The sequence below is a fragment of the Anneissia japonica genome, unplaced genomic scaffold (assembly GCF_011630105.1).
Source record: "Anneissia japonica isolate Jap-2015-1 unplaced genomic scaffold, ASM1163010v1 scaffold287858_len863314_cov180, whole genome shotgun sequence".
NCBI classification, from domain to species: Eukaryota; Metazoa; Echinodermata; class Crinoidea; order Comatulida; family Comatulidae; genus Anneissia; species Anneissia japonica.
Genome location: NW_022693771.1, coordinates 738,057 through 765,889, shown reverse-complemented (window position 1 = coordinate 765,889; position 27,833 = coordinate 738,057). Strand labels below are relative to the sequence as shown.

At 35.4% G+C, this 27,833-nt stretch overlaps 1 protein-coding gene across 4 annotated transcripts; it reads right to left on the bottom strand.

Annotated features, from left to right (window-relative positions):
* On the bottom strand, positions 1-27,729 carry LOC117100914. Of its 4 annotated transcripts, none has more exons than XM_033240757.1 (19): positions 27,609-27,729; positions 26,037-26,169; positions 25,136-25,280; positions 24,167-24,845; positions 23,835-23,959; positions 22,184-22,323; positions 21,587-21,787; positions 20,240-20,324; positions 16,380-17,585; positions 15,945-16,041; positions 15,032-15,147; positions 13,998-14,240; positions 13,670-13,759; positions 9,336-9,561; positions 8,237-8,384; positions 5,091-5,245; positions 4,013-4,505; positions 2,511-2,567; positions 679-814 (listed from the first exon to the last, which is right to left on the bottom strand). In XM_033240757.1, the coding sequence occupies exons 2-18, from the start codon at positions 26,151-26,153 to the stop codon at positions 2,538-2,540; spliced, it is 4,296 nt and encodes a 1,431-aa protein (XP_033096648.1). In that variant the 5' UTR covers positions 26,154-26,169; positions 27,609-27,729; the 3' UTR covers positions 679-814; positions 2,511-2,537. The 4 variants fall into 4 exon arrangements, with proteins under 4 accessions (XP_033096651.1, XP_033096648.1, XP_033096650.1 ...); XM_033240759.1 differs by having other exon boundaries at positions 24,167-24,839; XM_033240758.1 differs by having other exon boundaries at positions 27,613-27,719.
* Between the last annotated feature and the right edge of the window lie 104 nt (positions 27,730-27,833).

Sequence of the window (27,833 nt, the reverse complement as noted above, 5' to 3'; positions counted from 1 at the left end):
AATAATTCCTTTTCAACAAATTAAAGATATAAATGCCTAGGCCTATGTTTGAATACAGTTCCTCCAAAAATACTAAATGCAATAAGTATTTTTGAGCACACAAGATATATGATAATGGCAACACCATATTGTATTCAATATTTAAACCATAAGTGGAAAGGAAACAGAGGATATATATATTATTTTGTTATTCAAAGATATTGATGGACAATACAAAAGTTGTACCATTAGTAAACATTTGGAGTCATATTCTAAAATACATACCAAGTGTTTTAAGTTTTAAGAAAATAGAATTGTGATTGTGACAACATGCAACCATTGTCTGACTCTAAAACAAGAGTGAGAAGGAAAAGGTTTTAAGTTATTTTCTTTTAAAACCTTAAATGTATACAAGGATGATGATGGCAGATATACTACAAATGTAAAAAAGAACAAAAGTATATCTTCTAAAGGAAAATATGAATTTTTAAAAAAAAACCGCATTTCTCCTCTAATATAATCTTTGATATTTAAAATACACTTCTTATTCTGCATTAAAAAAGCACAAATCAAGGTTTGATTCCATTATAAAAAGAAAGCACCCAAGTATAAAATAACAGCTCAAGAAACCATATGTATCTCGACTTATCCAGGGCTCAGCATACAATCATCATATTTACCCGGTTTCTTTGATTTCTTCTCGTTGATTGGCTGTTTGTTGGTAGCAACTGGTGTAGAAACAACCAGCCCTTTGTCTAGAAGTTCTTGATTAATGTACATGTCCCCAGGACCAGAGGTGTCGATTAGTACGACATGAAGTACTCCACTCGGCATACTGAAAACCATTGAAATAATAATAACGGTAGTCTTATAGACAAATCCAATTAGAAAAAGACACTCTCTATTGGTGCTGCCTGTGCTGGGACCTCTTTGGGGTCTCAGTGTGCAAGCCAGGGTCCATCTACAGTGGTGCGATGTATTAAGAGAAGATTACGATGAAAACAAAATACTGTACATACTATAATTCCGATATTTACATTTTGTAGCAAATGATGCGCAAGAATCCCCTACCGAATCCCCCACATATGGCATCTGCAGAGGGTGATTTAATCACCAAGAATGCATCGGACTATGCAGATATAGCACATTATGCCAAGGCTTTTATTATTATTACCCCGGTCATTGGATTAAACACCCATGGAACACAAGCTGAGCTCTCTGGGGGAATATTCCATAATGTTGCAGCAGCATAATCAGCACTTTTTCATTCTAACCCTACTGGGTACTCCTGGGTAGAGAAAAGAAGTGCATACAAAGCGCCTTGCTCAAGGACACAAGTAAAATGCACAGCGTGAAATTTAAACCTCGGCATGGAGTTCGGGAAAACGAAACATTCCCACTGCGCCAAACTTTCAGACTGCGCTTTTTACAATAGACATTATTGCAAATTATCTTATGGCTAGTTTATGGCATGTTCATTCGTCCTCTCCAAATGATACAAAACACAATCAATATTAAATTAGCATCTTCTTCATTCGTTGATGCATTACAAACAAAACAGATTTAATTGGTACATAATTTGAGAAAACTGTTTCCTTATTCGGTGAGTGAATATCTAGGCCTAGCTAGCAAAAGGCCAAATCTGAACCTAAAGCAGAATAAAAGCTTGACTTTCAATTACATTCTGCATTGTCTTTTGCTAAAGTACATTCAAATATTCTGAATTTACTTCAGATGGGTTAGTTTCTGCAAGATCTTTGTGTGCTACCGGAAGTGCAAGAGAACGTGCCGATTTCAGGGAGACTCCTGTGAGTCTGGAAAAACTTGGGGCACCAGCATTATGGTATCTTTCCAGATTCACATAAAATACCATTATTGTATATATACAAATTAGCTATAAATATCTGTACTGATTGTACAGTGCTGTTGGAGTTTCCTTTTATATATTACATTTCCTTATGTTTTACGTATATTTTCACATAATTATATAAATAATAGTTATGTATGCATTTTTAATATACAAATCCTAATCATACATATAAACAATCACATTAAAGATATCCAAACAAATACATAACAACAAAATAAGAATTTACACTACTAGTTTTGAAGTTACAGGTCTCCCTCCAATTAAAGACCATTTTAGGGACCAGGGTTTTCATGGTCTTTAGCAGCTTTGGTCTTCAATTAGAAAAATTATTATAAAAGGTAAAAGATAGACATTGATTTGGGGCTGCTGAAAGGGGGTCTTTTAATTGGAACATTCCGGAATGTCAATCAAACTTAACAACTGACCAATCAGAACAGGGCCAGGAATGTGTGTTTCGAACAAGCATATGTGTTGTCCCACAAACGCACCGGTTTGCGTATGTCTTAACACTGTCCTTTTGTGGGACCAAATGTCCAAGGGGCGGGGCAGGGCTTAGCGGAAAGGTCTGTTGGAGGAGTTTAACTGGAGGAAGACTTGGAGGAGTCTAACTGGAGGAAGATTGGTTGATATATTAACATAGTAAATAGATATGAAAACTAACCTTGATTTCACCAGTGCTACTAGTGTTTTATCTTTCGTCATTTCTTCCAAACATTTCCTATAAAAAGGAAGAAATTATATTTGAAATTTTCTAAAAATAAAATATAATTAATAGTGTTACAGAACTACTTTACCAAACATAAGCTAAAAATCAATGCAACAAACAATGAGATAGCAAATATAAGAGAGTATAATATGTTAATTTGTGATAGATAAATAAATGGTTTATTTGAACACATAGCAGTAATGCTGAATTGAAATAGTATTTAAAATTTAAATAAATAGATGTTAATAATAAAACAAGAAAAGACAATGGAATATGTTAGGTACATGCAAGACCATGTACATAATAATAGAACATGTCAAACATTAAGAGATAATAAAAACTCCATTTTTAAAATATCAATTCTAAGCACCTTGCCATCAAGAGTTGTAAACATTAATTGCTTGACTGAGGGTGAAGGCCAATTTTTCTTCACAAAAATGGGCAGCATAAACACACACACACACAAATCTTATTTAGACCACTACCAGATACCGATTGCTTGGAAATTGTCAATGGTTTATTAAGGAATGTAGACGAGAAGATGGGAAACTTTTTTCTGTTCGTAAAAGAGGCTGGATGTAGGTAGTGATGGGTTTTTGACTGAACACCCCAGATAAACAAAAGCATGCCCTTCCCTGGCATCCATATTGATGACGAAATTCACTATTCACATGCCCGAATGCCTCAGCTCCAGGGGCTTTCCCTTCTGAATCCCCAGATGAGATTACTTCATTGACCTCACCAGGGCATGAAGGCACCTCGGGCCTGTGAGTCCCATCAGAAGCCAATTCTTGAGGAATCCTGTTACTGGCAAGGGATTCAAGTGGATGGAAGTATTTGATGGAATGGTCAAGTGGTTGATAGCACAGAATACAGAGTAGTGGACAGGAAATCTTGCTGGTTGATATACATTAAAATGTGAAGATTATTGATTCATAAAATGCACACAGTTCACTGTCTAAGCTTTAAAAATAAAAATGGTATCTAGTAACGTACGGTCTGAAATTATTAAATGGAAACTCATACCATAATAAATGTTCTAGAAGTGGCTAGAAAATCCTACCCAAGATTGTACTTATGTATTCAACATACAACCTGTTCACACTACTGCTGATCCTATTGGGCTATGTCCTTAACTTCTACCAATGCTACAACTAAAACAAGTGGAAAGAACTAAGCAGAGTGTCTGGAGATTGTATGAATGTGGCATGCTTTAAATTCAATGACAGTCATCAGCATTCTTAATTTTTAACTACCAGTGCATGCCATCTTCCTCCAGGCTACTCGTAAAACCATTACTGTACTGTGATGCAGAAATTGTATAATGTAATGAATATTGTTAACTTTTGCCAACTCATCTCAAAGGGTTCACTAAGAACATTTCTAAACTCACAGATCACAGAAACACACACCTATAACTTTTAATTGAAGAAAGGTATCTTTGAAAGGACACCTACCCTACCACCAAGTCTTCCATCCATGAGAACGCCATTGAAAGTGTAGCCTTTCAGATCACATGCAGCCATTGTCGATGTAGCTCCTTGCTGAGGCCATGTTGCAGTAAAAGCAGAGGTATTAAGCGATTGGTTAAAGGAATATGCAGGGAATTTAACTGTCTTCGACAACACCTTCCACAACGCAAGGTTCAAATTCCAGACAGCATTGCAGTTGCGAGCATCAACTACTATATTAGAGGGTGCATTAGAAGACCTTTTGCGTTTTCCTCCCTTGCAACCTCTTGCCCTTCTAAGAATGCCTAACTCCTTCATTTTTTGGTATGCTGAGGTTTTGAGTAACTTCTTAGTGTCAACATTCAGGGACAATAACACCTCTCTGCTATACGTGATGGCATTATGTTTAGGCTTACACACAGGTCTAAGCATTGGAGGTGGATGGTAGGGAAAAGAGGATGTCCAATAGGCTGGCTCCCCAAAACTAGCAGGCTGCCTTCTGCTTAGATAGGGAGACATGGTAATTGAATTAAAAAAGCAGAAAGAAGGTTGGACAGATTTAGAAATTCTCATCTATAGAAATTGCACAAGTGGAACATTTTTTAAAGGAGAGGCAATTACCTAGATCAGACTACATATTTGTAGGTAGGAAAATGCCTTACGAAACGGACAAGTATTACAAGTGCTATGTAAGCAGTTAGTCTGAAAGAGCAACAACAATTTGCTAAACATCAATTTGGCACAATGGTTCAGTAAGCAACAGAACAATATTAATAGTTATTATTAGCATATTATTAAGCTTGGTTTCCATACAATCGCTATCGCCAACAGTTATCGGTGATGCTGATTGGTCGGTCAAATAGGGGAGCATTCCTGATTGCGTAGGAGACTGCTATGCATGACAACAATTGGATTGAAAACACTGTAGCGACAGTGTAGCAATTTTATGGAAACCAGGCTTTACTAATACTTAATAATAAATTATTTATAAAAAAAATACTGGCATTAAGCAATAACAATAAATCAATAACATTTAAAACACTAATATAAATAATTTGGCACAATGCTTTGCAAATAACCTCACCTTGCTTCATCAATTTCTCCATCAAATTGCTTCACTTCAAGGTTGTACAGAAAACACTCAACTGCTTGGAAAGGAAGGTGTAGGAATTGTGGTAGCATAGGTCGTAGGCTCGACTCGGGCACAACTTCTGAATTTCCATAATCAAGGAAAAACACCTGTGATCAAAAAAACAATTTAAATATTAAAATTTTTTTCTGTAAAGTAAATGTAATAATACTGTATACAATAAGAGAGAAATTATACAGACAGATTAATAACAAGGACCCATAAAAAAGTAATTTCTCGTAACTAGTAACACTATGTCAGAATCCTACATTATAATTAGCATTTTATTTGTGATCAAAGAACACAATTTAAATATCACAATTTTTTTCCGTAAATAATGTAACTATACTGTATACAATAATGGAGAATATATTATACAAATACATTAATAACAAACAAGGCCCATAAGAAAAGGAATCTCTTTTAAAATTGCATAAATTGTCAGGAACCTACACATTAATTAGCATTTTCTTTGTTTATCTCTTAGCAAAGATTTATTAAAAAATGGTTTTTTTTTTAATTTATGCATTGTTAAGTCTCAATTTGCTTAGCACTACCAGAATGGCTAAGACCAACAATACAGTTAAGTTTTCATGTTTAATTCATCATGTTTATACTTCCTCTATTTTGGAGTAGAACCTAATTTATACATTGTTAGTCTTAATTTGTTTAGCAGTACCATAATGGCTAAGACCAACAATACAGTTTAATTTTTCATGTTTAATTTTTCGTGTTTATACTTCCTCAATTTTAAGAATCAGAATATATTCTGATGGCCTATTGCTGTTTGTGCAAGAGCAAAGCCCACTACTACCTTGAATTTTGACTTTAATGGCTCAAGTACACATTACAGTAACAGTAAACTGTAAATGTTCCGCAGTGCTTTAAAACGTTTTTTGAGGTTTTCAGTATGGTGTCTATTCGAGAGCAGTGCCTATTTGAGAGTAGTACTTATTAAAAATTAATGTAGTGCTACAAAGATATCATGTACTGCACATAAACCTATCGGACTAGTTGCAATGTCAGTATTATTTAATCCATGAGAAATCGCTTAATCAATGATATCTTGATGATAAAACAGACATAGCTTGTTTGGTTTCTCGGTTAACTTCTGCAACGTTTATTCAAAGTACAATATATCTCAAAAGCCCTGTCCAGGCTATCAAATATTATTTGATAAAAACTTTTGACATGCCTAAATATGGTCATGATGACATCACATCATGACCATATATAGGCACATCATGACTATATATGGGCATACAACAGTTGTTTTTTTTTTGTCAAAGAAAATATGATAATCTGGACAGAGCTTGAGGAAAGTCCACAGGCTTTACAAAAAAATAATGTGTGGTGCTGCACTTATTCAGCAGCAGTGTTTATTTATGAAAGGCTCTAATAACTGAAGTATTTTTGGCATCATTTATTGAAAACTTGACACTGCATAGATTATATCAATGTCAAACTTCTAAACCCAGATACCAAGTTTTACAATTTTATTTATCTTAATAATGGCACAGTTATGTACTTTGGATCAAACACCTCTCTGGGGTGTTTGCATCAGTGGTGATGATGGTCTGTACATTGGTGAAGATAATCCCGCCCCCTATTTTTTTCTCCCGATAAGAGTAGGGAAATAACATGCAAATGAGCCGCCTTGGACGAGAAACTAAACGTCTCTTCTGAAAGACGGTGCACTATAGTACTGTAACGTGCATTTCAGTCCTGAAGCCTTAACACAACGAAAGCAGCAATAAGATGGACCTTCCCGGCGTGTCAATCAAAGTTCACAACTGGCCAATCAGAACAGGGCCAGGAATACATATGTTTCTCATAAACACATAGGTTGTCCCACAAATACACATGTTTGTGTATGTTTTAACACTGTAGTTTTGTGAAACCTTGCAACAATATATAAGGGCAGCAGGGCGGAAAGGTCCATTGAACTAGGGACCCAAGTGACCTCTACAGTTCAGCACACACTCAGTGATTCTCAGCTAAATATGATTCTCTATTATTTACATACAGTAGAGTTTTATAAAGAATACTAGAGCACTAACTCCAATGCATTTAATGTTCAATATACGCAAAGCTGCGTGTGTGTACTCAACAAGGTGGCTGCCATATATCCAGCCAATCAAAATACGCCTAAGCATCATTTTCAATGGGGCGCCCTCAATTTAACCTTGAAAGTTTTGAGTACAAAAATATAACTTGAGCATTGTAGTATTGCGTTGTAGCAAATATGTGATTTTGATTTTCATTCAACAGTACTTTATTTTTAATATCAGATACTCCACCTGGCCTCTTTTTGGCTACACTAGTTTAATAATAATAATGATTAATGAAATAATAATTTAGTCAGAGGGCTATTTATGGTTATAATATGTATATTAAGCCTGAAGGTCGTGCTTTCCTACGGCGGCTATCTTGTTGAGTACACATTTATAACTCTTCGTCTCCTAGTACTCTAGTTGTTCAATAGCTCTGTGATTATTTGTGGCAGGAGAGCGTTAATATGTGGTGGTGCAAGTTTCTGTTTTGTATCATCAATTTTTATGTTTAGATTATTAGAGTTTACTTCCTATTATGTATTGTTTGTCTTTTTAATTGTTTTGTGTTTATGTTGTTTTTAAAAGCACTATAAAAGGACAATTACCTTTCTATAAATCACTTTCTGGTTAAATGCTTTTAAGCGAATAACAAAATATTAAAATAAATGGTATTTAACTAAATATTTCTATTTTATCTTATTTTATTCATTCTGGCAAAAACAATATAAAAAGATTACAAATACAAAAAAATCAGCAAATTCACAAACATAAAGAATAAAAATAAGCCAGGGAGCAGCAAAAGTGAAAATGCTATCATCTTAGAGATGTGCTTCTTCATTTTCTATCTATGCAAATAGTTTTTTTATGGTTTCTGAGTGCTTTGTATCTTCTTTAAAAGGTATGATGCTAAATGGCTGGCAACTGCTTAACATTTTTTTCAGTGTTATGTTATAAAATCATTTTATTTGCTGCATTCTGACATTTAGCATATCTGAATCTGAGCTATTTTTCGATAAAAATATCACAGCTTCGTTTTATAACACGTACCTCCACTGTGTTTTCTTCTGCGTTAGTTGAGGTGACTCTGGCTCGATACCAGGTGTTATCTTCTGCGTGTTTAGCACATACCAATTCTCCAACTGCTTTTAACAACAGGTCAGTTTTGTGAGTATGGGATGACTTCCCATAAATATGACTGTAATTTTAGAATATAAAACTGTCAAGAGCATAATTCTTGCCAAGCAGTAAAGCAGGGGCGCCACTAACTACAACCTTAACATCGGCGCTGTTTCCAGTTGCTCCTTGACCAGGGTTTGCTTGGTACAACCAAGTCTTCTCCGATATAGATCAAAAATGAAGGGCTAGCGTACACATCTGGCTGATGTGCACCTTAAAGAACCCACTGCATCTTTCGGAAGAGTAAGGGGTTACCCCGATGCTATGGTTCATTTCAGTCCCTGTCGTTGTGGAATGATGTGAACATGTAGTTACTATATAGGCATCTCTTTACAGCGGCTAGGTAGTGCATGGACCATGCCTATATGCAATTTAGCACAATGGCGTTGCGACCTATAGGTTATTCTCCTACCTTGACCTTTAATTATTTTTCTAACTAGAGACAAATCTGCTTTAAGACCATAAATGAAAATGCCAGTCTCAAAAGTGGTCGTTAACTTGTGGAAGAACTGTATATAATTTAAAATACATTTCTGCTCTGATTTATTAAACAAGTGATCTTGAAAATTTGTTGTTTTTAATAATGGATAACACAGAGTTTAAAATAAATAATACTGGTTTCAACATTTAATAGTAAGCAATTAGTAAAGATGTGTATCATGCATTAATGGAAAGTATTATACAGTTAGATGAATGCATTAAAAAAAACATTTTTTCAAATAAATTAACATTATGAAATTCTAGACAGTTGTATAATAATCAATCAATCAATCAAGCCTATATCAAGATTCCCAATAAAAAAAAAAGATTCACAATGCACATTACTTCATCAAATTGGTATTTTTTTAAAGTTCAAACTAGCGCTATACAAATCCATGTTGCATTGACTGACTGATTGAAATGATTAAATATACTAACATTTTGTATTGCTATTGTTAAAACGCTTTTAAGTAGTTGCATAGTGTCTTACTTTATTGAATCTACAAGGCTTTGTAGGGTCTCGCCCTCATCCTCCACTGCATTCCCACTCCTCTCCACCTTTACATCTTCCAGAGGTTTGGCACCATATGGCAGATGAGCCCAGAAGTGACATGCACTGTGGTATGCAGTTACCTGCATAGCAACACAACTGCCTTCTTCCGGCAGCGATATTGGGTTGTCAGTCCAGTAGGCATCTACTTTCTCGCTCCCTAAATCTAAGACACAAGAAGAAACCACGTAGAAAAATGATTTATAAAAAATGTAAAAGTAAACTGTTGATTGTCTTTATCCATCCAATAGTACAAAGAGTGGCTTTTTTCTATTTTAGTCTGCTTTGGTACACCTTGTGTAAAAAAAAACACACCAAGGATAACCCACAAAAGTCTGAAGGCTTTTCCACTGAGAGACTTCTGGTGAATTGGGCGGTACACCAGGAGACAATTTCTGTTTCTATTTCAAAGAGCACATGGCATTCTGTAACATGCACATGGGCTCTACTGCACAGATGCCTCAGTCAACAGGTTTAACGTCCCATACAAATGGCTGTGTGCTATTGTAAATTCTAGTTCAGCAATTTAGCTGAAACACAAGAAAAACAGTGATGGAATTGACCAGAAATTAAAGGCCTAAAAGACTTTCAGTGTTCAGAGCCCACACATGGCTACCACCAGGTTAGCCGAGTAAGCTAAGCTGCTGAAAAAAAAGATCAACATATATTTTTTACATTGTCTACTTAAACTGAAAACAAAACAAGAATGAATGTAAACATGCATGATCTGATAGTCAAAACAAGAGTGAAGCTGTGGTTAAGGTGCTTGAATAGAAGAAAAATTATTATTTAATTAAAACAATAGTTGAAATGTTGAGGGCGCTATAATAGTTTTATGCGAGAGCGCAATGTGGTTGTTGTTGTTTTTCGATCATGGCTGTTGACCGGGTTTTCTTTGAAAATAAAGAAACAAAACAAAGTTTAAATGCGATTGTGTTTTTTTATGACAGTGAGCAGTAATAAAATATTGGAAAGCGTCAATCCAGTGCTTGTCATCTAATACCATGGTACTGGTTCCAAATCTTGCAAAAGTAAGATCTACTCTTTATTTCTAAGACACATATTAAAGCTCAATTGTTAAAAAAGCATCAAATGGTGCATTTTTTTTATTCATGTATCATCTTAATGTGGTGTTATTTGTTGATTAGGAATTAAATTTTAAAATGTTAATAGGACATAAATGTAAAGCAAACAATGATATTAAACTTAATAAGAAGAAACACCCAATTAATGGAATTATACTATGTATTTCATGCGAATAAAGGGAGGTGGGATGACCAACTTTTAAAAAATGAATGCAACTATTCTAGGAAGGGTGATTATTTTAAATCATTAGTGGTGACACCCAATTAATGATTACTATTTTATACTATGAATTATACTTTGCATTCCTTCCATGCAAATAAAGGTGAAATATTACTAAGGGAAGAGGGGTGACTCAGTGGCGTATCCAAGGGGGAGCGTGGGGGGAGGGCACATGCCACCCCCACAAAAAGCTTGCGCCCCCCCCCCATTCGAAAACTTCGAAGCAAAAAAAATTAGGCTAGGCTTATGCTTATGCTGTCACGGTTAACGTGTATTCGGGAATCTAAGAAGCAATATTTTTCAGTGGGCATGGCCACCAAAAATAAATTCCACGCCCCCTCATATTTTGGTCGCCCCCCACCCAGCTAGATACACCACTGGTGTGACTTAAACTTTTATGATTGAATGTAATTATTCTAGGATGGGTGATTATCATCATTATTTAAACCAATTATAAGTGGTGATGATTTAGGAGAATTTTTTAGTGGTAACCGGGTGCCAAAAAATGTATTTTTAAATTCTTTAATGCATTCACACTTGGCATAAGTCTAGAGTCTTATGATCAACCATCATTCATCCTATGCCTTTGGCTTATGGTAACCACTAGAATCTGGACTCTTCATTGCTAACATACTGTAGTAACTTACAAACTAGTACATATCTATGTAACTGTCAATTATATGCAAAAAGTTGATGCTTACAGACACTACATGTCATTGTTTTTTTTCACTGCAGTCAAACTGATTCAACATATTCAAAATCATCATAAAACATGTTATATATTTACTATAGGTATTCAGTATGTTGACTGAATATATACAATGACTGAATCTGTGCCTTTTTGCATATTAGACAAAATATTTTATATCATGCTTCTCTACCATTGATAAAAATATCTACTAAAGAATGCCTAACATTCTGATCATAAATTTGAAAACTACAGTAAATTTTAATGCTAATTTAAACAGCACCACCAAACATTTCTCCTTTGAACAAAAATAACAGACTTGGTGCAGTATAACACTAAATTCTGGTAATAAAGCAAGAGCAGGGGTCTTAAGTTGGGAAAAGGCACTTCTGCTAGATCTGGTTTAATGAACTTTCTAACCTTGTATTTTGTTGTGTGTGATGATAAGCATTTCCAGCTGAATTCACAGGGAGACAATTGATATTAATACAGAAGAATATTAATTCACAGAAAATAAGTGGGAATTCAGGAGGTGTTTGACAGCTCACAAAGGTGTGGGAGACCATGGCATTTTTTCGGACATTCCAACAAAATGTGGTAGACTTCATACCTTTGCAGCATTAGAGTGTGTTGAATTGGCATATGTTATTCATTTTTTTTTTCATTAGATATTTTTTAAGCAAATTTTATCATTTTATCTTCTAAAATACATAGCCAGGCTAAGCATACATTTGTTGAGTGTAACATATAGTTCAATCAGTGGTTCCTTAAATGCCCTTGTTTGACTCCCAACTAATATCAACACCCTTAACTTATTTTATTTTAAAAATTTGCCAACCGTACATTATATAAATTTTGTGTCAGTTATAGGCTTGGGCAACACAAATTCTTTTGGCCTCATCTTAATTACCTTTACAATGACTAACGCTCTTGTTGAATTGCCTAAACAGCAAGTAAACCTTTTGTCCATTGCTCGATCTTTTCAAAAACTTTGGTAAAGCATGGCGGTTGGGACACCAGTCACCCCAATAACATCCCAACCTCTCAAAGTAGAACCGGCATACGGTTATTACTGAGGAGTTAAACACTGCAAGCAATTAGCAACTGATGCAGGCAGATAAACTTTATATAAAAGGAAATTAAAGATTTTAATTGGGAATCAATGCTGTAAAAAAGCTCTTTTGATATTTACTACTAATAAATTATATGTCTAATTTTCTAATTGCTATTAATGCAAGAAGAAATATTAATTATAGTGACAATTTAATCAAAACAGACACAAAGATAAGATATTAGTATCTTATTAACCTACATGATCATACATGTCAAAAGAATTGAATGATTTAAAATTGTATATATTGATACGATGTAATCTAATCTATAACAAAATGTAACCTAATTCTATTGTAGAGCAGGATAAAAACAAGCCCACCTAACATTGTCCACCCCACTTTAACAATGGTAAAGTCAAATGTGGGTGGTGTCTGTCCGAGTAGTTATTGTTTGGTTGGGGGGGGGGGGTATATGACTGGTTGATTGCCAACCCAAAAAAATCAGGATTTTCTTTTGCAGATGGACCATGGAAAGTGGCATATCGTGTACTAGTAGGCTGGGCAGTGCGTCTGCAAACAAGATTCACCGTACAATATTACCTCATACCCAGCTTGGGCAAGGATATGACAATAAGTAGTTAATCATCCTTATAATTGTTAGTTCCATACCTTCTGAATTAAAAAAGTCATTGTTAATAATTGTGTGAATATCTCAATAAATGTTTGTTGTGGTTGTACAATTTATATTAGTACCAAAATGAACACTGCCACAAATCATAATATGTGGCAGTGTTCATTTTGGTGGTTGTACAATTTATATTAGTACCAAAATGAACACTGCCACAAATCATATGTGGCAGTGTTCATTTTGGTGGTTGTACAATTTATATTAGTACCAAAATGAACACTGCCACAAATCATAATATGTGGCAGTGTTCATTTTGGTGGTTGTACAATTTATATTAATACCAAAATGAACACTGCCACAAATCATAATATGTAGAACATGGACAGAAGCCCGGCTCATTTTTGGAGAATAATTACTTCCAAGCAACTTTCTTTCTTCCGTTATTTATTTTAAAATGCCTTACATACCACTAGAAGCACTACGTAATATATCAATAGTAGGGCTAAATTATAATTAGCTATACAAACTATAAATTACAGTATAATGCATTAATAGTTCAGCCATATACAATTATAATATGCAAGAAAAATTAAAATGTTACCTCTGGAGTGCAGATTCTGACAAGAGTCGCCTTGGTAGCAAATATCCCCTCTGGCGTAGAACGAACAAATCTTATGAACTCTCTCTGTTTCTGAAAGACAAAATGAAAAAAAAAAACTTAAGGACTTTTTGTCTTTCCTTGAGTACAGTCTTGCTTACGGCAGAACAAACAATACCACTACCCTTTCCTTTAATGAAAACCATCATTTTTCCCTGTACTTCACCAGGACACATAGGCACCCTATAGCTTGAAAGAAAACAATCTTATGGAATCCGGAATTCTGGTTATGGGCCAGGAAGTCTTGATGGCTGAAATAAGATATACATACTGTAACCCACTGTTGCTACTCCCGGGTCATCAACATCGATACTGTAAGAATTACGCTGTGACATGTAATCTTCCGTCATTGGATTCCACTTCTCCAGGGCGTCGACAATGTCAGGGCTGATAGAGTTCTTATCATTGGTTTCTTGGTGCGTGTCTGAAGGCAGGCTCTTAGGTGAAGTGGTCTGGCTGGACGTTTTCGGACTATCTACTATATCACTGCAGTCTATCTTGACAACAGGACCATCTAAATAGAACAATAAATGATGATTAAACATCAATGACTAATAATATACAGTAACATATCCCAATTACAAACCTCCCATTTACAAACTCTCGATTTTACGAACCGAATTTGATGCGGTGCTGTCATTACAAACAATCATATTTAACTACAAAAACACTTTAAAAGGTATTTTAAAGTCTTCAGAAATAATTTAAATTGTCACATCAGCTAAGAGAGAAAACATTCAAACCTATAAAATGATATAAAACTATGTTTCAAGCAAGAAATATCAATCGTTCGTAGCTGAGATACATTATCTTTGAGCTTTGCATGCTTACTCAGGAATACAGTACAGTAAATCTCAATACTTGATCATCCAATGAATACTTCACAGTGAGCACAGGTAATTTTGGCTTCTGTGAAGTATTATATTTTTTGCAGAAAACAGTAAAATACAAGTCATATTGTGCAACAAAATGTTTCTCCCATGGAAAGGCTTAGAGCCTACCTAGTCTTGAACATGTAGCATAGGCCTACCCTCACCACACTAAGATGCTGAAAATTTGAACTCCCTGAATTACGAAATTGCTCATTTACGAACCCTTTTCGGACAGAGGGGTACGTAATTGGGAGATATTACTGTATACAAGAATAATAATACTGCAATGCTACAAATAGTAAAAACAATAAGTATATCAATAGCTATAGTAAGTAAAATAAACATTGATTTGTATTAACTACAATTCCATACAATTTGTAACGTTTTATGTTAGATAAAAAGAAAACAAACAGAAACACATAAGCATGCTTACCAAATTGTGCGTTAAACACTTCTGAATCAGCATGACCCAAGGTCACCAACCTTTCATTGATACATGTCTGTTTGCCGTTGATAATACTACTTACTATCATATTGTACGCTTGCCCACTGTGTTGAAATAAAGTTGTATATAAAGTTTTGTCTCTCATAAAAACTGTAAAAATCCTTAAAATATCATTCAACAAATTGAATTGCTCAATTTAAATACCATATTTATTCAAACAACCACCCCACTTTGAATAACAGCCCCTCATTTGGAACAAATGCCATCAACCTCCCTAAATGACTGTTTAAACACATCTAATGGACATCTTTCTTAACACAGTCTATTTCATATTTTACACCAGTGGAATTACATTTTTTCTAAATAAAATATTTTGATGGCAATTATGTGATGTAGTTCTACATTTACAAGGAAATTAAGGGGCGAGTGTATACATATCAATTTGACACCAGAAAACAAAAATGCCTCCATCGAATAAATGCCTCCTCAACACTAAACACCCTGGGGCTTTTTTTTCCAGATAAATACGGTTTGAACACATGTTAAAGAAAGTTATGGTACTGTGGGGCACTTAAACAGATATCCAACCATTTCTGAAGCAAAAATACACAGAACATGTATATTAAAAACTTCTTGGCATCATTTCATAAGGCGACTCTTTTAGATTATGCCACCTCTAAACACCCAAAACTGACATTATCAGGCCAGCTATCACCGGCTTAGAAAATAAAATAAATATTTCCCTAACAGACTATACTCTTAGACGGCTAGGCCAGGTGCCCTTGTGACTGCAGATACCTCAGGCTTTACTGGCATGACACTGAAGCTCCCTTGCTACAGATCCTGTAGGATCTTAAATTAAAAGCAGTTAGCGTTTCATCTATGCAGGTTAGATGCTTACTTTGGTTTCTCATCGGTAGTTATCACTTTAGCTGTCAGCCTATGAAGATACCCTGCGAGTTCAACAAATTTTTCAATATCCGCAACTGACCAAACATCTGAAATGATATTGGGAAGCTCATTATAATTGCATATCAATCTCTATGCTTCATTGAATTTCATTAGAAGTGGAAATAACATGGTTAAAATTATTTTGTTAGGTTCACATCTATCACCACCAAAAACTTCAAATCTTCAATATGTTAAAAGGCAGCATAAAAAGACATCTTTCTTGTAAAACACTAAAAATAATTTATATACTTTTCACTAACTTATTCTTAATTTGATTTCAATTCTACTTTTGATTTTTTGTTGTGCGATCCATTGAAACCGAAAGTGCAAAGACAGAAAGATATAAAATAAACGAACAGGTATCAATGTAATAGCATTAGCAAACCTTCTTTCAAGGCATCCTCTGTCACCTCCTTCTTCCTCTTCTTTGGAGAAACATGAGCAAGAGAACATCTAATCACCTGGGCTGGTAGATCAAAGAACCAAGATGGTAGTCTTCGAAGGTCACACAGTGGAATCCATTCTTTGTTTCCAAAATCCACATAGTGAATGTGAGCAAACGTCACTGATGAATCTGTTGCTGTTTCTGTTTCTAGTACCTTAACCCGATACCACAACTTGTCTTTTGAAAATTTTGCACTGCAGATGCTTCCAACTGTCACCTTGAAGTTGTCATCAGAATCCTTACACGAACTAGTCGCAAAGTGATCATTAAGCTCATTCATCAAGTAATCCAACTTACAAGCATCACTGCTAATGATATGAGAGTAAAACTCGGTGGGACTAATGACGTAAGAGACTGCTATATCAATACAGCCATTTGCATCAAACTTCAGCTTTCTCTCTGGCAAGGATGTTAATTCGTTAACTGGTTTGACAACAATTGGCTTTGTTAATGACTCATGACTTGGTGATGATGAACTTTTGCTTGAAGGAAGGGACGGAATTTCTGTAGATTTAACATTCAATTCTTTGGTTACCACCCTTTTCTCAATGACATCATCCTTTTGAAAAGATGGAGTTCTGGGAGTGTTATCCCTCTTTGCTGTTAGTCCACCTGGAATGCTATCCTCTGAAGAAGCATCTGAAATTGATCTAGTTGATCTTTGATGCTTCCCACGACCTCTTCCTCGACCCTTTTTGACACTTTGAACTTCAACCTTTGTAATAGCTTCATCATTAATTCTGATATTCATTCTTGGTATGTTTGGAACCTTATTTGAGTTCTTGGTTCCAATTACTGGTCTATTGCTGGTTGCTCTTGTGTTTCCAACACTTGAGCCCAGATCCTTCTGATGGCTTGCCTGGTTTATTTCTGGAGATACTTTAGAGCAACTGAGGTTTGTGGCTGAAGACACACCACTTGATGATCTTGACAACTTGGATATTTGATCCTTTACATTAGTACTGATTAGTGTACTGGCCTCATTCGAATCATGGACCCTGGCCTCCTTATCTTGCTTCAACCTCTCACAGATTTGCTTCGCTCTTGAAATTGGATTTTGGATCACTGGTTCTTTATGCGCAGTCACTGAATGACTTGACAGACTGTCATGCGATACAGGAGGTTCTATATATGTCGGATTTTCACCTATTATATAAAATAACATAAATTCATTCAATGTGTAACAATAACCGTGATTATTTATGAACTTTTTAAAATAACATAATGCGAGTCGAGTGGCTGAGTGGTAAGGTAGGGCTGCCGTTAACTATAGCCTTAACATTGGTTTCTCAGCTGTATTATTATTTATTATTATTATTAATAATATTATTATTATTATTTATTATTTATTTTTCATTATTTACTATTCATTGAAATTTTGATTTGTAATTTGTAAAACATTTAAACGTTTTGATTTAAAACAATCAATATATTATAATACAATTAGGCCTATCTTTAAAATATATTTTTATCTTTAAAATCTTTAGTTGCACAATTAATTGATTTGTAAAGCACAATTGGGCATGTTTGCATAGCACAGGACTCCTTGGACAAGTTTTCGCTTTTATTGGAGGATTCAATTTTTATTTTTAATTATAATTTAAGCTACCTTTGACGTATTGACTGATACTTCATGTAGCTTTCTGGAAATTTAGTTATATAATTTAACAGCAAAGTGCAACATTGCATCTTTTTATAAATCATTGCTGCTTGAAAATTCTTCCTTTTTTTTTAAATTATCATCGTAATTAAGCTGATTTAAGTACTACCTTAAGGTGTTCGGCCGAAGAAGTACCGAAATTTAGGCCTGTCTAGGCCTAAGTAGTAGTAGTAGTAGGTGGATATATTACCGCGAAGTGGGGCGGGCGGTACATGCCTTATAATTTACTACGTGGATAGCGAGATTTTTCGATCGCCATGCAAAGTTAAAATAAAATCCCAAATCCTCCTCCTTTTTGGAATTTAAGGAAATTAATACATTTTTGTTTCTTTGTTGGATCGATTGCAGCAACCCCAAACCCAACATAACGGTATTTCACATTATAGAGCATTAATCATCTATAATAACTGCTAACTTCCTACCCTATCGCGTTGTTTTGTTTTGGTGACAACATGGCCGGTGTAAGTCACGTGATTGAAACCGAGTTGGCCAAACTCTCTCTATCTACGGCTCTGGCTTCACGGCCAAACACATGCCATCTCACGGCCAAATTTGGCCAAATTTTTTTTCGATATCGGCCAGATTTTCATCCGATTAGAAGGCAACAGTGGGTACATATTCATTTGAAATACTACAAAAATTACATGAAAATCAGCGGTCATTCGTTTGAAATTGAAGGAATTCAAATGATATAACCAGAACAATGTTAAACTTTCACTGTTTTTCTTTTAATTAATCTATCACCATAAAATACATGCCCAGCCCAATCATAATATTAAAGAGCCTATGTTCTTTAGTTGCTGGCATGTACGCCAATTCAGGGGCAAATCTAGAGATGTCCGAAAGGGGAGGAGCCGGGGCCGAAAAAGGGGAGGGGAGGGGGGGCGAAAGTGGATCCGATCAAGATAACACAATCTTAGAGGAAATTTTTGTTTTCTCCCCGAATAACCTGATGCCTTTGGGCGATCAATACTTTCTTGTTTTCACTCCCCACCACCCCCCTAAATAAATCCAGTATTTAAAATCACATTATTAATTTTGATCTAAATTTGATTTAAATTAATTAAATATTAAGGTACATTGTAGTCGATCTATAGCAAAAATTTTAAGGGCCTGTTATTGTCAAATCCGTGGCTCTCTTTAATTAAAATGAATTAAGTGACATAGTTAGGTAACATAAACTGGCGTTAAAACAACACTATTTAATAAATACTTTTTATCTAAACTTTTTCTAAATTCGCATCTGAATGTTATTGTCACAGCACTTAAAGCAATAAATCAATGTTGCTATCAGAATTATCTTCTTCATTCTCATATGCAACCAGCTAACTCCAGAGTAACTTTGAAGTCTCTGCAACACAACTGCTTGAAATTGGAGGTGCCATCGGACCCGAATGATCACATCGAGCATTTATATATGACACTCTACATAAGAACACTGCAGCACCTAGAGCTATATAATTCAAGTGGGCAATAATTTAATTAAAGTACAGTATTCAATTTATATTCAAAAGAAATCCAAAAGAGATAGAACCTCCACTAGGATGAAACATATACAAAGACACACGTCACAGTATATGGTACAAACTTGCATTGAACTGTCTTCATAAAGCGTAAACGAGGATAAATTTCATACAAAATGTATATTTCATCTAAACAATTTACATTATTAAATGTAACTGTTATTTTTAAAATAAACTCTCTTACGTCAAATCGGCTAAAGGGGGAACATAGATTAAGTGTTTAGTGCAAGTACAAACAAAGGTATACGATTGAATCAAATATAGAATTTAAGCTAACAAAAACAACATATCCAAAACAAATCTACGTTATATTAGGCCTATATTGAAAAAAAATGTAAACTTTTCAAAAATTCGGCCAAATTCGGCCGTGACTTTTCAAACGTTACGGCCAGGCAATTTTTTATACGGCCAGATTTGAGGAATCTGGCCGTCAAAAAGGTCAAATGGCAACCCTGGTTCATTTCAGTCCCTGTCACTGTGGAATGATGTGAACATGAAGCTGCAATCTCTTTCAACAGCAGACAGGTAGTCACTATGTTCAAATGCAATTTAGCACAATGACCCATGCTAATTGTGGTTTATTCTCCCACCTTTAAAATTACTAATAATAACCTTACTTTTTTGTTGAACAGTTGTTTGTGGAACATTCTGGATAAGGGGGGCAGCGTGTTTATTTTCAATCATCAAGTCAGCGACATTAACCTACAAAAAAACATTCACGAAAGTCAATGATGGATGGATTTAACCTTTTGAACCCAAATTTAACATAACTCAATAGCCAAACAATCCTCCTGAGTAAAATCTCAGTTTAACTATCACTGCATTTCTAAGAACTGAAGCAACATTATAAACTTCTAGTAGGCCTTGGCTGTGTGTAGGCCAATCTATGACTAGCTACATAAGCTACGACCACATCGTCTAACATAAGTTCATCTGAGAGTCATTAATTATTTGTCAATCTAAATAGATCATACAACATTCCAGTTGTTGTAATCCTTATGCTAGCTTTAAATTTTTACAGACATTTGGTCAAAATATTAATTAAATAAATAAATCCTACCAGGATGTAAAGGCAAGCAAACAAATAGCTACTTCATGCAACTCATAATTCCAAATTGTTCCAGAGCGCAAAGTTTCCGTTCCATTTTTTGACTAGTTCAAATCAAATATGAACAGGAAATTTAATTTAAACCATGACCCTGAAATCTGTCAGCCTGATATGTCTATCAAAGAAGCAGGAAAATGTATTTGATATATAAGCTTATAAGGTAAACAGTTTAGTCCCACAAGTTCACATGGACATTTTTGTGAGCCAACATACATTGTTAAAGAGTTGCAGAGCTAGAGTATGAGAAGGTTCATTATATAGTTATGGGGACATGAAGTTTCTACTACAAAAATTGCAAGTTCACCTGGTAAGGTTAACACAGAACCTGCTATCAATTCTATTTATGAAAGTTTGCTTCTTTCTCAGCAGTGAACACACACACACACACAAAATTGCACTGTACTGTATGTAGTGAGATTTATACAGTGCCACTGCATAATACCAAAGACAGTATGGAATAGAGAGCACAGTTCCATTTGTAATTACATCACTCCCCTAGTAACGATGGAAGTCACCAATGTCGTCATAAAGTGCGTCCACTGCATTTGTTTGCCACATGGAAATGCACCCCACACAAGAAATAAAGATGCATCTATTTCTAAAAATAGTAACATTAATCTAACAATCGCCCCCTACGAAAGAACACAGATATACAAACTGTGCTAGGTAGTACTGGGTGACAACAAGAAAACAGCGGGCATCGTCTCATAGCTGCGTATAAGTCACAAGCATACTGTGCTACTCTTTTGATTCTATACTTTGATCGCTTTGATAATACTGATGTCTATGCGCTGAGGAAAGCGAAAAATAAAGAAAATAATAATAATCATCAATAATACTCTATACTATTTTTTACCTTTATTTTTGGTGAAGTTTCTCCTTCTGAAAATGGCATGGTACCAGCCTGGTTAGCCATGACGTTATATGTCAGGTCCACCAATGGAGCTCGGGTACCGGAACGAACTGTAACTTTTGCCGTAAGTGTCTGATTGACAACTAGTTTGACGAAAAACAGTGTCTGCTCATGAGTCCACGTCTGTATGCCTGGTGGTTTCACCTTTGAGTTAATCATAAGAGCTTTAACTTATTTTCATATATTGTGATAAAATATCACATTGCTGTTAGTGATAACTGATATTGATAATTCCAGTTATGATAATGACAACGATCATGATGTTAATGATTTCAAAGATGTTGATATCATGACATCATAAGGATCAAGATAATGATGGCGACGATGCTATTATGAGGTAGATGATAATGATGATAATTAAAATGATTCTAATTATAACGACATGAGTATAATCATAATCACCATGACAATGATGATAGTGATAATTACATTGAGAGAGATAGAGAAAACAATGATTAAGATGATGTGGCTGATTATGACATGATAATGAGGATGATGATGATGATAAAGAAAAAAACCAAAGTATAATCTAAAACTCACCCTTGATAGCCCAGCACACACAGCTTGTGCTGGTAGGACAGCCAGCTCTGGCAGTAAGTAGCGAAGCCTGCTTAGTGGTAGCCTCTCACAGTTTCCATAATCAACATATACTACCTTGACTTCGACCTCTGACCTGCTTCCTAAACACACATAACTTTCAATCAGAATAATTACATATATAAGAATATTAGGTACTGTATATTCTTTTTCAGATCTTGAAGTGGATACTCGGAAATTTGTAGAGGCAATAAAAAAGTACTGTCCCATTTGGGACATGATTCAGCAATTGTTTGTACTTGTTAGCATTTACAGCAGGCCAAAGAAATGCTAATCATAAGGCAAGATCACTAAAACATTTACTCCTGATATTTATTTAATCACAACGTTTGAACTTCTTAAAAAATGTGTTGTACCAGAAGGTTGAACGATCTAAAGTTAAGGAAACTACATCGTACATGTGACAGCCGTAGCTGCTCGCACATACTGTAGGTATAAGAATATTGTCTATATCGAGGACGAAACATCGCGCTATCATGAATCCTATCCCAGAGAAAACATCTAATTAACAACACCAGCAAATTTAAGTTCAAAGAATATTATCTGAATTAAACAAGCACCATGTTGAATTTGAAGGGAAATGACAATCCTCCATGATTTACCGCTCGTCGACACTGTATGACCGTTAACTCTCACGTCATTGTATATACTTACAAAATAACACATGGTTTCGGCAGAGACGCATCAGTAATCTGGCCATGTGCTCCGCCTTTCACTCGCCAAGTCCCGAGTATAATTAGGCCAATGAGTGTCCATGGTACAAGAGTTTGCGCTAATACCACATGACATATGTAAGCTTGTCTGCTGGTTTCACAGTAGCTGTACCTCTAATACAGACTAGATTTTAGCCCGGATTTTAGCCCGGATTTTGGAAGTTACAGCACATAAGGACATAAAGTCCTTCATACAAAGATATATGATGTGAGGGAGCCACAACAGGAAGATGTGTAGTGACCCGCGTAGTTTAAAATCATGTGTTTTAATGACTGAATGGTGAGTTGGCATTCCTCCACCATTTTTTGCTCTTTAAAGACTGTACCACTTACCGCGATTTTCAATTGACGTTTTAAGTATTCAGCTTTTTGAAATAATAGTTAGCATCAAGGTAAGCTGACAAATTCTTTAAAATAAGTATTTTGTGCGCTACCATAATGGTAATTAACCATTTATAACCAAGGCCATGCAAGAAAAAAGCAAACAATTACACCTCTGATGTGGATATTCGAAAATAATAAATTTCATGAATTTCCCCATCACTTTTTTCCAAAAACTCTTTTATTTTCCTACGCTTTCTCCTCAATATACCACTGATTACAGACAAATATTGTGAGAAATGAAGCCTCAGACATAAAATATGTTGTCCTCAAACACGATGGCATAAGACTACACTAATGAGTGGTCTATAAATGTATGTTTGTACATTTATACTTGTTTTGGCACAGAGGAAAAGCCCAAAAATGGTCTGACAGCAGTCATTCTGCTAATGTTGACCAAGACAAATCCTACTGTTGTTCGAACATATTTTAAAATACAGAGTATGTTTTCAAAAGCATAATAGTTTTTTGCCAAAAAATACTTCATTTGCATAGATTACCTGATGGAAAGATATCAATAATCCGGGCCCTGTACCAGCAATTGTCTTGGGTAAAACAGGAGCAGCACGCCATACCAATCACAGGAATCGTCAGCATCTGACCACTGCCCTCTGAATATGCCTGGCTACATGATTGACAAATCAAAGAAAATAAAGCTCTGTATTTGTTCTATATTTTGTTCTGATTTTACACTAAAAACATCAGTACTCTTTGAATAAAAATTTTAAGTTTGTTAATTCAGTGTAAGATAGTATAATACATACTCCAAGTATCGAAATGCACGCCATCGTGTCGGGATTCAAATTAATTCAGTGTGTTACAAAGATAATACCTTATTTGATGCATTAAATTTGCTAGTGGAGAGGAAACTGGTTGAATCCAGAATATGGATGGTGAGATCACCTCGGTCACTAACACATCAAGAACAGTGTCATCAGCAAATGTGGTGTTTGGTATTCTTGGCTGCATGGCAGATTGTTGAAGAAGTCTAGAGATGGCGTCTGGCTGGTATTTCATTCCATGGACAAAGTCTGATGAGTTTGTGACCGACTGACAACTGTCGACTCTGTCCTGCTGTTGGGTTGATCCTCCAAACAGGTTACTGGTGTTGGTGGATGAGCTTAACACCAATGGCTTAGGATTCTCTGCAACCTGTGCAGGTGTATCTTGCATGTATTGACTACTTTCTACAGCAGCTTTGCCAGTGCATTTTTGTACATCTTCAAATCTTTCATCTTTCAAGGATAATACACTGGATTGGTCATCCTTAATGGAAGGATGTCGTTTGGTTTCTGAAACACCTTTTAATATTTTGCTCTCTCTGTGAACAATGCTGCCTGGACAACTAATGCCACGCTCTGTAGATGTAACATCATCGCTATATGATATCTTCCCTTTACCTAGCATTCTTTCATTTGGCTTGAGAACAACTGGTTTGCTTTGGTCAATTAAACGCTGTTCAGACTTTTCTGATGCAGAATCTTCTTCATCGGTACAATCAGAATCTGCATCTTTTAAAGTACAAAACAATATATTATACATCACTAATACATATATTCAAGTGGGACAGGGACCTCAAGTCTCTAGCACCTTATTTGGGTTGTATATAATTTATCAAAAAATTATTTTTACTAAAAATATTTGGGGGGGGATTGGTGGAGTGTGCCCCTTATTTCTCCTCTAAAGTCACCATTCATAAGTATATTCACATGCAATTACAATAATACTGAAACACACAATTTATAATGGTCACTTGCTTTTAGTAGTGCTGTTGATGGTTTTGCTAATGCTATGATCTTACCATTGCTGAGTAGTGCAGGCAAAGAGGCTCTGATAAGGTACATTTTGTCCAGACATCTCTCCAATTCTTGGTTTGTTTCAGAGTAATGCCTCAAGAATGATTTCTTATCATTTTCTGTTATTAGATGACGAGCATCTGAAGTAGGCTAGAACAAACATTATTAAAACATTAAATAAAACATTAAGTACACGGTCAAAATTGCATTGAGGGTCATTTCATATTTAAACTGGTGTACTCTAGGAACATCAATCATTTCCCACAGGAGAAAATAATATTTTTGTTCTCAATCTGAAAAAAGCTACAAGTCACTGTAATAAATTGCCATTCCTTGCCTTAAGTGTAACACATTTAATATAGAACATTCTAAAATAACATTTATCATATAAAACTACTTCAGTAATTAGAGACACCATGTAGAAGCCGAGATAAGGGGTTAGAAGGTTGTAGATATTACGAAGTAGTGTAGGGTATAAGCTATTGGCTGATGATGATGCAATAGAGAATTTTCGAAAAGGCGAATGCTTGCGTATGTAAGAGGATAGGGAGGTTTTAGAAACCACTGTTAATGGTGTTGTTTAGGTGGATTCTTGTCGAACTGTTACACGAAATAAAAGTATTTGTGAGTTGTGCTACACATTGTGAACTGTGTTTATATCCTATATGTCATGTACTTAGGAATTCATGACAGTTACACTGACAGCATATTTTGGGCAGAACCAAAGCTATGTTTTCAGTAGCTTTAATGAATTGAGTGCAAGCTTTGAATTATGAATTTTTTTTTAATTGTTTTTAACTTGTGAAGATATTATGGGAAGCAATTATTGGAAAATCCACAACTGTATTCTTCATCTTTCGACTTTATCTTAACTAGTGTTCATGTGTAATTATTATTAACACTTGCCTTTGAAATAATATCGTCTATGAACTTGTGCATATAGGCTGCTTGTTCTTCTACAGATGCTAGCTTCTCATTGAGTCTTTGCTTCCCCTCAGCTACCAGCTTCTTTTTTGAAGTCATGGTGCATTAGGCCTACCTACAGATATTGAAAAATATGTTGTCATGAAGATTTAAAATGGAACAGTGTGTTTGGCCTAGGCTATGTAAAGTGTATGGCAAGAATTTTTATACCGGCTTGTTTAGCAAACTTCTGCCTGCCAATAACGATGATTTTAAAATAAAAATCAAATTTTATTTTTGCCTAATAAACGCACCTGCTGCCACTAAAAAAACGGAAATTTCAAAAGTTCTTCTTTATTTTTATTACGCCTGCCTTTGCTTTAAATTCTCCAAAAATAAGATAAGTATATTTAATTATATAAATTTAAAGCATTTAACCATCCCATTATTACACAGTTTACATTCAAAAATAAAATTTTATTCTTATTTTCTCCTCGGCCTGGATATTTTTTGCAAAACCACTTGCTAAATAAGAACACAAATTTTACTTTTACTTTTTTTCGCCCTTCTCTAACGATCTTTGAAAAATAAGTTCGCGAAACAAAGGTATAACAAATGTCTCGCCCAGGGGCGGCGCTAGCGGGGTGTCCGGAAGGCAAAGGACCCCTTGTCGGGGACCTCTGAACCCTCCCGCTTGGACCCCTGTCAGGGAATTTACAGCAAGTTCGTCGGGGAAAAATCAATAGCAAGTAAAAAATCAAAAGTACAATTCAAGCACGCCATACTAAATTGTCAAATTTTAGGGATTAAAAACTGTTTAGTGTAAGAAGTGCTACCCTATGTGGTGGCACCAGCTCTTACCCGACAGGGGGCTGGTACACCTGAAAGGGGGTAAGTACCCCGACATCAGGAGGACTAATACCCCCGACAGGGGGACTCTTAAACTTGAATGATTTCCTATCAAATTATCCTTTTTAAATATGGGAGTGGATATATTTACGTGACCATAAACAAATCAGTAAACGATATATCTTCGTGAGATAAATTTTTTTACGCCGACGGCGATGTAAACATACAGTATCCACTTCTTTAAACAAATAATCATAATTAACACAAAGTTTTATTATTTTTTAATGAAAAAAATTCCTGACAAATTTAATTTCTTCACCCGACCGGGGGTGGGGGATAGGGTGGACCCCTCATCATCAGGGAACTCCTGGCGCGGACGCTGTTCTCGTCTAACCAGCACATGAATGATAAACGTGACAATAACTACGCCTGATTGTTGTATTATTGTACTACCATACTACTAGCCTTCCTGTTCAACTCAACTCTCATTTATTAGAGTCTAGACAGTGATCAACCTCACAGGCCTAAATAGCCTAGCGGTTGTCATGGGCGCTCGATCCGCTAGGATAGCCATCACACACCTCACACTCTTGATAAAAATAAAATGACAGCTTAGCTCAGCTCAGGCTCAGAAGTGACATTTATCTACAGTTCATCCACCATTTTACTACCCTAGCACACAAATATCTCTAGTTAATTATAGTATATTATTATGGATTAACCTACCGACCCTACTTTCGCCAATCTAAAACCTCATCAAATGCACTTTGCCTGAATAAACTAGTATTTAATGCACATGAATAAGCCACGAGACTCCATGTCCCAAGCCTTCACACATGTGCGTTTCTTACCTGGCGCTTCCAAATCAAAACACAACAGTATGAAAGGCAAAAATAGTCATAAAATCTATCTTAATTATTCCCTATGACGCGCCTAAGTTGCCGAATTTAC